Raw genomic sequence first — 12,746 nt, 5'->3', positions numbered from 1 at the left:
GAAGGTGGTCTCTGGTCACCAGAGTGCCCCCCACATCAGAGTTCCCCTTTACATCAGAGTCTGCAGGATTCCCCCTTACAATGCAAGGGGGAACTCAGTCTGCGGACCCTGATGTAAGTGGGAAAGAGAAAGCAGTGGACTCTGATATAAGGTGGTCTCTGGTCACCATAGCCCCCCTCCACATCAGAGTTCCCCCCCTTAGATCATGATCTGCAGCGTTCCCCTTTACATAAAGTTACCTTTCACTGTAAGGGGGAATCCTGCAGACTCTGATGTAAGAGGAAACTCTGTGCTGGCTGGGTTATAGTAACGTGACCTTCATGTCAATGAAGACATTTTTTTTTTTTTTTTACTTTTGTTTAACTTAAACACATTGCTAATAGCACTAGCTATATGTTTATAGTTTAAATACTGACATTTGCATTGTTCGGCACTGAAAACTGTAATTTTAGGTACTTTTTTTGCAGTGGCAGTACAAAATGTGGTTCTGCCAGTAAATTGTATGATTTTTCTCAGTAAATTCTTGTGCGTGATTGTGTAGACAGGGCCCCAGTGCACTGTATTGCCCGGGGGCCTATAATGCTCTTAAGATGACACTGTATGCAGGGGGCACAGTGGGGTGTTTTTATATTTTAATGTGGGGGCGTGCAGATATAGGATCCACCCCGGGTGCCAAATGCTCTAGGTACGCCCCTGCAAGGGACACAGATTCATACACCCTGCGTGAATGAGGCCCTGTAGCTAATAAGTACACAAGTGACATACATGACTCATTTATTGCATTGTGACATTCTTTTGCTTTAGTTCAGTGATTTCCAAATTGCAAAACATCTTAAAATAAATTATAATTTATGTACACGTTATATTTTAGAGTCATAATGTGGCAAAAAATTACAGGTATTGCTATCTGTATAGTTACATGGCTGTTTAGACATATTGTACATTTTATAAATCCCTTTGATCTGAGACAGAAAATGCATTTAGAAGCATTTGCGGTGAACGATGGATGGACCAGCTTCATCATATTCCTGTTTTGTGATCCACATTTGCTGAAAGGTGGACAGAGAAGCCAAGATGGAGCCCCCAATCCAAACAGAGTACTTGCGCTCAGGTGGAGCAATGATCTGTGAGACAAAACAAAGATGTTTATCCATTTTGCTATTGAATTTTACACCCACATGCATATTTTCTGAAAGCAAAACGTGGATAAAAAAATGGTTGTTGCAACATTATTTCATCATGTGATATTCACAAAAGTACACTAAAACACAATATAATTCCTATTTTTGTAACATATATAAGGTAAGAATGGTTTGAGTAAATAGATACCAAATATGACAAATCTGAAAATTGAGTGTGCCTGCAAAAGTGCAAAAAAATAATAAAAGAAAATAACATCAGCCTTAAACTGATCATAGGCAACATTTTAACCTATTAATACCTTTTGTTCCAATATTGGAACAGTAGGGATGTGGGAGTTATTTATATCCTACTGCTCTAAATAACATGAATTTTATGTTTTAAAATGTTAAAAATGTCAACCTTAAAGCTCATTAAAAACAAGTAAACACCGCTTTAGGCAATTAACCGATGTAACAAGCCTTTTTTGTGTCCCTGTGCCTCTGATGTCTTTGTAACCGTTGGATTTTACTGTCTTCAATAAAGATGTTATAACGGAGTGTGACTGTGCAGCTTTTTCTTCAATTCTTAAAAGGGTTGTAAAGGTAAAAAAAAAAATCCCTAAATAGCTTCCTTTACCTTAGTGCAGTCCTCCTTCACTTACCTCATCCTTCGATTTTGCTTTTAAATGTACTTATTTCTTCTGAGAAATCCTCACTTCCTGTTCTTCTGTCTGTAACTACACACAGTAATGCGACACTTTCTCCCTGGTGTGGAGAAAGCCTCTTGAGGGGGGAGGGGGCGAGCAGGTGGGTCAGGATGCTATCTACTTTTGCAGATAGAGAAAGTAGCTGTGTGTTAGTGGGCGTCCTGACACTCCTGCTCGCCCCCTCCCCCCCTCAAGAGGCTTTCTCCACACCAGGGAGAAAGTGTCGCATTACTGTGTGTAGTTACAGACAGAAGAACAGGAAGTGAGGATTTCTCAGAAGAAATAAGGACATTTAAAAGCAAAATCAAAGGATGAGGTAAGTGAAGGAGGACTGCACTAAGGTAAAGGAAGCTATTTAGGGAAAACATTTTTTACCTTTACAACCCCTTTAAAGCTCATTAGTTTGAATCTAACCATACATTTGGCCCAGAATTATACTTACCTTTGACTTCAGTATGCACAGTGATATTTGGGTTGGAATTTATGTATGAACATGCATACTAGGGGCCAAATTCTGGTACATCTGGCGTATCTCCGCGGCAGCGTAACGCATGTCATTTACGTTAAGCCGCCGCAAGTTTTTCATGCAAGTGCTTTATTCACAAAGCACTTGCGTGTAAAGTTGCGGCAGCGTAGCGTAAATCACCCGGCGTAAGCCCGCCTAATTCAAATTTGGCGGGTAGAGGGCGTGTAGCATTTAAATGAAGCGCGTTCCCGCGCCGAACGTACTGCGCATGCGCCGTCCGTAAAATATCCCAGGTGCATTGCTCCAAATGACGTCGCAAGGACGTCATTGGTTTCGACATGAACGTAAATGGCGTCCAGCCCCATTCACGGACGACTTATGCAAACAACGTACATTTATAAATTTCAATGCGGGAACGACGGCCATACTTAACATTGGATGCGCCTCATATAGCAGGGGCAACTTTTCGCCGGGAAAAGCCTAACGTAAACGTTGTAACTTTACTGCGTCGGCCGCGCGTACGTTCGGGAATTCGCGTATCTAGCTAATTTGCATACTCGACGGGGAAAAGGACGGAAGTGCCACCTAGCGGCCAAAAAAAATTGCACTTAAGATCCGACGGCGTAAGAGACTTATGCCTGTTGGATCTAATGGATATCTATGCGTAACTGATTCTAAGAATCAGTCGCATAGATACGACGGCCCAGATTAGGACTTAAGACGGCGTACATGGCGTTGCGCCGTCATAAGCCCTTTGAGAATCTGGGCCTAGGTGTGCATATGTTTGTGTGTTCATGTATGGGGGTTGAGCAGTGTTGGGCTTTATTTTTATTTTTTTCATTATATTCTACTATTTTTAAACATATTTACATTTTCAAACATAGATTTATTGCCGTTACAAGAAAAGTCTCCAATCCAGTGGCATCACTAGGGTTGGTGTTACCTGATGCGGTAAAACATGGTGTTAAGTAGGGATGAGCTTCGTGTTCAAGTCAAACTCACATTCGACTCGAACATCGTATGTTTGACGAAATATGAACGTTACGGGCCATTCGCGCCAAATTCGCGCCAAATTCGCGTGGCGTGTCACGGCCCATAATTCACTGCGGCATCGCAGTGCATTGCTGGCTGATGATTGGCCAAGCATGCACTATGACAGCTTGCAAAAAACTGAGAGCCATAATTGGCCAAAGCCAGGGTGGCTTTTATGGCTGGAGTTCAAAATTACAAACATATTCTACTTAACAACAAACCTACAGTCCCTGTCTTGTTTGCACCGCCTGTATACTGCTGTTCAAAGTATATAGGGCCAAAGGGGCTGGTAATGACCTGGGGGGAGGGGGCGGGGAAACCCATGCTATTTTTCTCAATGATTTTCATCCATATTGCAGGGACCAGAAATTACATTAAAGCCGCAAGCAGTTTCAAATGACTTTTTTCTTATAGTAATCTCATTTTGTGCAGGGACAGTTCTAAACACGTGCCACTTAACAGGCAGGTACGATATTTAATCACTTTCAGTCTGACACCATGCATCTCCAATCTCGGTAAAGAGCCTCCGGCGGAGGCTCTTTACCACGTGATCAGCCGTGTCCAATCGCAGCAGCCCCCCCTCGGATCGCCACACTGGACCACCAGGGAAGGGCAAAAAAAAGGGGGCAATAAAAATAAAAAAAAGGCAGTAAAAAAAAAGATGCCAATCAGTGCCCACAAATGGGCACTGACTGGCAACATGGATACCCCACAGTGTCCATCAGTGCCACCCCACAGTGTCCATCAGTGCCACCCCACAGTTCCCATCCATGCCCAGTGCCCACCTATCAGTGCCCATCTGTGCCACCCATAAGTGCCGCCCATGAGTGCTGCCTATGAGTGCCCATCAGTGCCCCATACCAGCGCCGCCAATCAGTGCCACCTCATCGGTGCCCATCAGTACTACCTCATCGATGTCCATCGGTGCCATCTCATAGGTGCCCATCAGTGCTGCCATATCAGTGCCCGTAATTGAAAGAGAAAAACTTACTTAAAAAAATTAACAGAAAAAAATAAAAACATGATTTTTTTCAAAATTGGCAGTCTTTTTTTAGTTGCGCAAAAAAAAAAAAATCGCAGAGGTGATCGAGTACCACCAAAAAAAAGCTCTATTTGTGGGGAAAAAGGACGCCTATTTTGTTTGGGTACAGTATAGCATGACCGCGCAATTGCCATTCAAAGTGCGACAGCGCTGAAAGCTGAAAATTGGCTTGGAATTCAAGGTGCTTAAGTGCCTGGTATGGAAGTGGTTAAAGGGATTTTTCAATTTTTTTTTTCATTTTAAGCATCATTAAAATCACTGCTCCAGAAAAAACAACCGTTTTTAAAACTTTTTTTTCCATTGATACATGTTCCCTGGGGCAAGACCCGGGTTCTCAAACCTGTTTTACGACAATAACTTGCATATTAGGCTTTAAAATGAGCACTTTTGAATTCTAACTTTCGAGTCCCATAGACTTCAATGGGGTTCTAAATGTCGACGTTCGGTCCGTTCGAAGGTTCCGGTGCAAACCGAAAGGGGGGGGGGGGGGGGGGGTTTGTTCGGCTCATCCCTAGTGTTAAGCAACTAGCAAATTTGAATAACAATATCATATGAAAATAAAAGAACTAAAATTTTTGGGCATCACCTCAAATCCTGCACCTTCATACCTCAGATCAGCCCTCATTTCTGCACCTCATATTAATCTGAAATTACTGCATGAAATCCTGTACCTTCACACCACAGATTACCCCAATTCCTGCACCTTCACACCTCAGATCACCTCAGTTCCTGCACCTTCAAACCTCAGGTCACCCAAATTCATGCACCTTCATACCTCAGATCAGTCCCAAATCCAGCACCTGTAAATTAGTAGTTGCCAATAGCTGGTTAATTATCAGTTTAAAATAAGAGTAGGCAGCTCGAGGAGTCCAACTCAACACCAAATCTACCCTTTCTGTGGGGGTTAGTAAAAAATGGTAGGGGGGCATCCTATCCTCATAGGAAATCAGCAGGACAGAAGATAGTGTCAGCGGCAGTGGCGGTAAAAAATAAACTAACATCGGCTATCACTCTATCCAAAATGAAAAAAAAAGTGTTGCCTATAGTTCTACTTCAGGAACAAATTTCTGGTAATTTTATGGAGAGGACTAAGAAGATATAACCATGCCAATGGTGCAGCAGAAAACATATAGCATATAGGTTTGTGGTCCAGCATGATAGGACATTCAAAATTAGAAGCAGCTTGCATTACACTAACAGTGTAGCACAAGTCGGCGGGGACTCTTTCCATCCTGCCCCCCTGCAAAGTGCTGCCCTAGGCCTAGGCCAGGATGCAACGTTGCCCAAATGAGGTAGAGGGTGGGTGAGTGAGGTGTACACCAGGAGAGTGGAGAATGTGACTTACTTATGGTATAAGTGTCTTATCATGGGGCAGGCTTTTGAGATGATCAGTCCCGGTGTAAGTATGGCCTGAATTTTTGTTTTCTGCATGGTAGCAGGTGTTAGGAGTACTGCCGTTGTATCCCTCTTGCAATGCAGATAGCGTTGTGTGACTAACTGTGTGCCCTGTATGGGAGCTGTGAAATTTTCCCTTTTTTTGCCCTGCTGTGTATTTCTCTTTCCTGTCGCATCATGGCAGCATACACCTTTGGGTTGTGACTCCGCCCCCACGACCTGATAGGACCGTTTAACTATTAAGCCTAGAGAGGGCCCCAGCCCAGATATTCTCCTTTTTTTCCTCACCTGAGAAGGACAAGATGAAGAACCCCTTACTGCTTTTGCCCCGGCCAGGTTCTAGCCTCTCCTGGGTGGAAGTCCTCTCCTGTACAGCCTCTAAATGAACTATATAGAAGGAACCCCACTCTGATACCAGCCTTTATACTGCAGCGACCTCCAGCTCTTTGGAGCATCTCCTTTAAATAACACTTACTGAGCCTTGTAGTCCTCCAGCGATCTGGTCTCCAGACATACGTGCCAGCTCCTCACAGACCTTAAATAGGTCTCTACAGTGACCTCCAGCTTTCCAGTATAAAAGAAACCTTTTCACAAAAAAATGGCTTTCTTCGCCTTGTAGTTCCTCGGCAGGCTGCAGGCATGACGCTGAGCGTCCAGTGACATTCATGCATGTGCAGACAGGCTGAAAACATCCCCTACAGGCTCACAATGCTGACTTCTATGGGGATTCCAGCTTCCAAGATGGCGCCCGTCTGCTCACAACACTACTGAGCATGTGTGGCCGTGACGTAATCACCGAGCGCCAAATTTAAAAATCCCAGCTTTCTCTGCTGTTTTTTCTCTGCAAAAAAACACTGTTTCTGCCAGCGTTTTTCAGTGGGATAGTTTGCACTGCTGTTCCTCCTTCAGGTAAGCCCCTGGGGTTTTCTCTTCCTTTCTAAACCCACCTTACTGCTGCTTACATGCTCACTTCCCACTCTCTCTGTAGGGGGGAAAACCTATCACTCCTTATGGAGGTCGCTGCCCCGGTAGACCATCACCAGCATAATAGGTAAGAGGGGGGAAGTTGGTAAGCAGTGAAGATCGAAAAAGAGAGACTGTCACTAATGCTGTCTAAATTGAACAGCCCTATCAGGTTTTTTTTGTGTTTTTTCTAGAGGAAAAACTTTCTTTTTACTTCAGTCCTTGTATTTTAGTAAGTATCACTTTTACTATATTATTGGGGCCTTGATATCTTCTTTCCTTTTAAAGGGTTTTCCATTTCCTCGGTCAATGTGGTTTCATATATATCCCTGTTTGAGTCACAAGTGCATTCAATAAGGCCCATTATTACTGGTACCCTCTGCTATAATATTATTCACGCCCCCATAATGCTCAGTATTGTCCCATTTTTGGCACTCAGGGCATAGTTTTATCCCTGGCTTGGCATTCCCCAATTGGTGGTTCAGTATTTGTGCATGACTTGCCCACATACAGTGCCTTGCGAAAGTATTCGGCCCCCTTGAACTTTGCAACCTTTTGCCACATTTCATGCTTCAAACATAAAGATATAAAACTGTAATTTTTTGGGAAAAATCAACAACAAGTGGGACACAATCATGAAGTGGAATGAAATTTATTGGATATTTCAAACTTTTTTAACAAATAAAAAACTGAAAAATTGCGCGTGCAAAATTATTCAGCCCCCTTAAGTTAATACTTTGTAGCGCCACCTTTTGCTGCGATTACAGCTGTAAGTCGCTTGAGGTATGTCTCTATCAGTTTTGCACATCGAGAGACTGAAATTTTTGCCCATTCCTCCTTGCAAAACCGCTCAAGCTCAGTGAGGTTGGATGGAGAGCGTTTGTAAACAGCAGTTTTCAGTTCTTTCCACAGATCCTCGATTGGATTCAGGTCTGGACTTTGACTTGGCCATTCTAACACCAGGATATGTTTATTTGTGAACCATTCCATTGTAGATTTTGCTTTATGTTTTGGAACATTGTCTTGTTGGAAGACAAATCTCCGTCCCAGTTTCAGGTCTTTTGCAGACTCCATCAGGTTTTCTTCCAGAATGGTCCTGTATTTGGCTCCATCCATCTTCCCATCAATTTTAACCATCTTCCCTGTCCCTGCTGAAGAAAAGCAGGCCCAAACCATGATGCTGCCACCACCATGTTTGACAGTGGGGATGGTGTGTTCAGGGTGATGAGCTGTGTTGCTTTTACGCCAAACATAACGTTTTGCATTGTTGCCAAAAAGTTCGATTTTGGTTTCATCTGACCAGAGCACCTTCTTCCACATGTTTGGTGTGTCTCCCAGGTGGCTTGTGGCAAACTTTAAACACGTTTTATGGATATCTTTAAGAAATGGCTTTCTTCTTGCCACTCTTCCATAAAGGCCAGATTTGTGCAGTATACGACGGATTGTTGTCCTATGGACAGAGTCTCCCACCTCAGCTGTAGATCTCTGCAGTTCATCCAGAGTGATCATGGGCCTCTTAGCTGCATCTCTGATCAGTCTTCTCCTTGTATGAGCTGAAAGTTTAGAGGGACAGCCAGGTCTTCGTAGATTTGCAGTGGTCTGATACTCCCATTTCAATATTATCGCTTGCACAGTGCTCCTTGGGATGTTTAAAGCTTGGGAAATCTTTTTGTATCTAAATCCGGCTTTAAACTTCTCCACAACAGTATCTCGGACCTGCCTGGTGTGTTCCTTGTTCTTCATGATGCTCTCTGCACTTTAAACGGACCTCTGAGACTATCACACTACGGAGACTTGATTACACACAGGTGGATTTTATCATCATTAGTCATTTAGGTCAACATTGGATCATTCAGAGATCCTCACTGGGGAAAGTTTGCTGCACTGAAAGTAAAGGGGCTGAATAATTTTGCACGCCCAATTTTTACGTTTTTTATTTGTTAAAAAAGTTTTAAATATCCAATAAATTTCGTTCCACTTCATGATTGTGTCCCACTTATTGTTGATTCTTCAAATTTTTTTTACAGTTTTATATCTTTATGTTTGAAGCCCGAAATGTGGCAAAAGGTCGCAAAGTTCAAGGGGGGCGAATACTTTCGCAAGGCACTGTATATGTTATTATTATCTTGTATAATTTTTTGATTATATCTGTTTTCTAAAAAAAAAAATTCCTCTGCATAGTTCACATAACAAGGCTTTTGAAGAAGCGTTGTCCAAACGTGAAACATGTCAAGCCTCCATTGTTTCCAATCAAATATACACTGCTAAAAGTGGTGAACCACACTTCCAGGATATCTCTGTCATTATGGAATGAATGTATCTATTTCCCTGGAAGTCATATCAGTATGGTTTCTCCACCAGCTAATGCAATGTTTTTCGAATGTATTTGGATGTTTACATAACTGTGATATGCATAGGATTTTTTAGAACGATTCTAAATAAACTTTTCTATTCTTCCAAAAATATGGTCTGTTACTGTGCCTACAAAGTCCTAAAATAGCCCCTATTTTGTTCTCTTTCTATAACTTCCTTTGAGGATGCGGCACGTGTTATATTTGGATGTATCCACAGTGTCACTCTGTGTTAACTTATGATACATTTGTTTAATTATTTCAAGCCCTATCAGGTCGGCCAGATCACCAGTTTTAAGGCGAAAAGAGCCATCTAGAAGAAGCCGCTCAAACCACCGGCAAAGCCACTTGGACCGCGGCAGAAGTCACTCAAATCACAGGAGGATCACTCAAAATCACTCAAAATCCTATTCAAGGCACAGACACTCCTATAATAGGAGGTCTCCTTCAAGCAGACGATCTCCTCCCTCTCAGCATATCCGCCCATCAGGGAATTCATGCTGGGTCTGCAGTGCCATAGCACTTCCAGACAAGCTGGCTTGTCGCACGTGCCTAGACAAAGCGACCAGAGAAAGAGAGACGCACAGAGATCTGGCCAGAGACACACCCCTGCAAATCACAGAGTCTGAAACAAGCAGGTCTGCACAAGGCACTTTCCCTGCGACTCCTTCCACATCAAAAAATTCAGATCCCTTATCTGACAATGAGGAATTAGAGGTCTCCACTGGTTTCGACTTTGCACTAATAGAACCCTTCTTTAACCACTTCCTTACTGGGCACTTAAACCCCCTTCCTGCCCAGAGGACTTTTTGCGATTCGGCACTGCGTCGCTTTAACTGACAATTGCGCGGTCGTGCGATGTGGCTCCCAAACAAAATTGACGTCCTTTTTTCCCACAAATAGAGCTTTCTTTTGGTGGTATTTGATCACCTCTGCGTTTTTTATTTTTTGCGCTATAAACAAAAATAGAGCGACAATTTTGAAAAAAAAAAATTATTTTTACTTGTTGCTATAATAAATAGCTCAATTTTTTTTTTTTTTTTTTTTTTTATCCTCAGTCTAGAAATCGCAGTAAGCGACTGGTTTGCGCAAAAGTTATAGCGCCTACAAAATAAGGGACACAATTATTATTTTTTATTATTTTATTTTTTTACTAGTAATGTCAGCGATCTGCGATTTTTATGCCACTGCGACATTATGGCGGACACATCGGACACTTTTGACACATTTTTGGCACCATTCACATTTATACTGCAATCAGTGCTATAAATATGCACTAATTACTGTATAAATGTGACTGTCAGGGCCTTCCCTGACAGTCACTAGGGGGTGAGGAAGGGGTTAAATGTATTCCCTATATAGTGTTCTAACTGTGGGGAAGGGGGGTGACTGGGGGAGGTGACCGATCTGTGTCTCTATGTACAAGAGACACAGATCGGTCTCCTCTCTCCCTGACAGCACCGCTGTCTGTGAGAGCCGGCAATGAGAAATGATCTCATATGTAAACATATGAGATCATCTCTCATTGGCCGCACAGATCGCCTAGCAAACGGCCACTCCGATTGGCCGTTCACGGCGATCTGTGATTGGCTGTGTCCAAGGGACACGGGCAGCACAGCAGTTCCCCGCTGCGCACTCGGGAGCGCGCGCGGGGAACGCGGAAAGGGGCGGACGTCAAATGACGGCGCCCCAGAGAAGTAGAACCACCCTGCGGCCGTATATAGTCGTACGGCCGTCGGGAAGTGGTTAAATCAGTGAAGGAAGCCATCGATTGTGGGAAGAGGAAAAAGAAACTTCGCAAAAAGCAAGAAAATATTTTCCGGATCTGAAAAGAGAGCCAGAGACCTTCCCATTTATCGATGAACTGGAAGACCTAATCAAGGATGAATGGCAGAAACATGAGAAAAAGACCAGTCTCAGCAATAGGCTTGCCAAACTGTATCCGCTGAAGGAATCTAGTGTCAACCCACTAGTAACACCGGCAGTGGTAGATTCTTGCCTGATGCGCCTCGCCAGGCATGTAACACTTTCAATAGATGATGCGGTTACATTTAAAGACGTGCTGGACAGAAAGATCGATCTAGATCTTAAAAGTGCCTACCTATTTGCAGGCGGGTGCCTGCAAACCAGCAATAACACTAGCAGCAGTGGGAAGAGCCATTTCAAGCTGGTCCTCCAACGCAGAAAAATTGGTATCCGAGGTAACAGATCAAGAGAGAGTAAATCGCAGCTCTCCAGGAGCTTAGCCTTGCAGGCGATTTTGTCGCAGAAGCCTCTGTAGACATGATAAAATCAACATCAAGAGCAATGTTAAGCTCAGTCATGGCAAGTCGGGCACTCGGCCATTTCAAAGGTCACCGGCGGGAAGTCAGGTCTCATCCCTTCAGACAGAAGGCCGAAGCAACAAAGACCACCTGCCACCAGACAAATCCTCCCAGACAGGTATAGGGAGGCTAAGTCATACAGGCCCGGCAGAGAGTACAGGAAGAATTGGAAGAATCCACAATCATCCTTCCTAAAACTCCAAAAATCTAAGACCCCTGCCACGGGACCAGATGTCCTTTCGAAGGTATGCCCGCCCAGGAGCCAGACTGAAGGACTTCAGGCAGGTTTGGGCAGAGTTAATAAAAGATCCATGGACAGTAGCCAGGGCCGTCTTTAATATGTTTTGGGCCCAGGGCAAACATTTTTTTTGGCCCCCCCTCCAGCTTATTTTGGGCCTGGCTGGTTCACATGTATGTTTTGGCGCTCCTCATTTGTGCAGGTACAGCAGCCCATTGATTTGAATGGGCTGCCATGCCTTTGCTTCCTGCAGAAAAAAAGGTGCATTCAGCATTTTAAAAATACAGTTGCCTTGAAATCCATTCTGCTTTTGCACCATGCTACTTACCTGCAGTTCTTGCACACACAAACGCACTGTGTTTTTAAAAGCGTGACCTAAACATCTAAAAATGCAGCAAGTTTGACAGTGCGGGAACTGCAGATAAGTCACAGCAGACAGCAGAATGGACAGACAGTACTGTATTTCAGTGCTTGATGGGCATAGGCGTGCCGTGTGCACAGCCTATTACATGAGGCATGCGCTTTTCTTTGCAGGAAACGCAGGCATGGCGGCCCATTCAAATGAATGGGCTGCTGTGCCTGCGCAAATGTGGGCCGCCAAAACACATACATGTGAACCAGCCAGGCCCAAAATAAGCCCATCAAGCAGTTAAATACAGACAGTAATGTCATGTGCTCCGAGGCTTTACTCAGCCTGGACTGCAGGTCTGGTCTGTGATTTAAAGAGTTCCTCTATTTTACACATGGCATGGCATGGGGTCCCATGGTGCTAAAGCAGAATGGACAGACGGTGCTGTGACCCCATGCCATGCCATGTGTAAAATAGAGGAACTTTTTAAAACACTGACCAGACCTGCAGTGAATCATCAAATATTATAAAGACTTTGGGCACACTCTACAGAAAACTTCTATTTACAATATAGATTAGCAAACAGTGACATACCTTGAGGAGCAGGACATGAAGAAGTCAGCCTCGGAGCAAAGAGCAAACTGGGGATGTTATAAAATCACATTCTAATTCACTTTTATATACAAGCAGCACCCAGTGGCAGGAAGGGAGAAGTGCACGTCTAAAGGGAAGCCAGGGGTGCTGTACATTTTAAAACA

The 12,746-nt window shown here is 43.7% G+C and overlaps 1 protein-coding gene across 1 annotated transcript in view; it reads right to left on the bottom strand.

Annotated features, from left to right (window-relative positions):
• Nucleotides 1-757: 757 nt before the first annotated feature.
• The window catches only part of LOC120937454 (actin, alpha cardiac muscle 2), a 67,114-nt gene continuing 55,125 nt past the window's right edge, over nt 758-12,746 (bottom strand). The window contains exon 7 of the mRNA XM_040350707.1: nt 758-1,124. Within this exon, the coding sequence (XP_040206641.1) occupies nt 981-1,124 (144 nt within the window). The 3' untranslated portion in view covers nt 758-980. The remainder of the gene's footprint in view (nt 1,125-12,746) is intronic.

This window comes from Rana temporaria, chromosome 4, assembly GCF_905171775.1.
Source record: "Rana temporaria chromosome 4, aRanTem1.1, whole genome shotgun sequence".
Lineage (NCBI taxonomy): Eukaryota > Metazoa > Chordata > Amphibia > Anura > Ranidae > Rana > Rana temporaria.
This window is presented reverse-complemented; position numbering and strand designations above follow the sequence as displayed.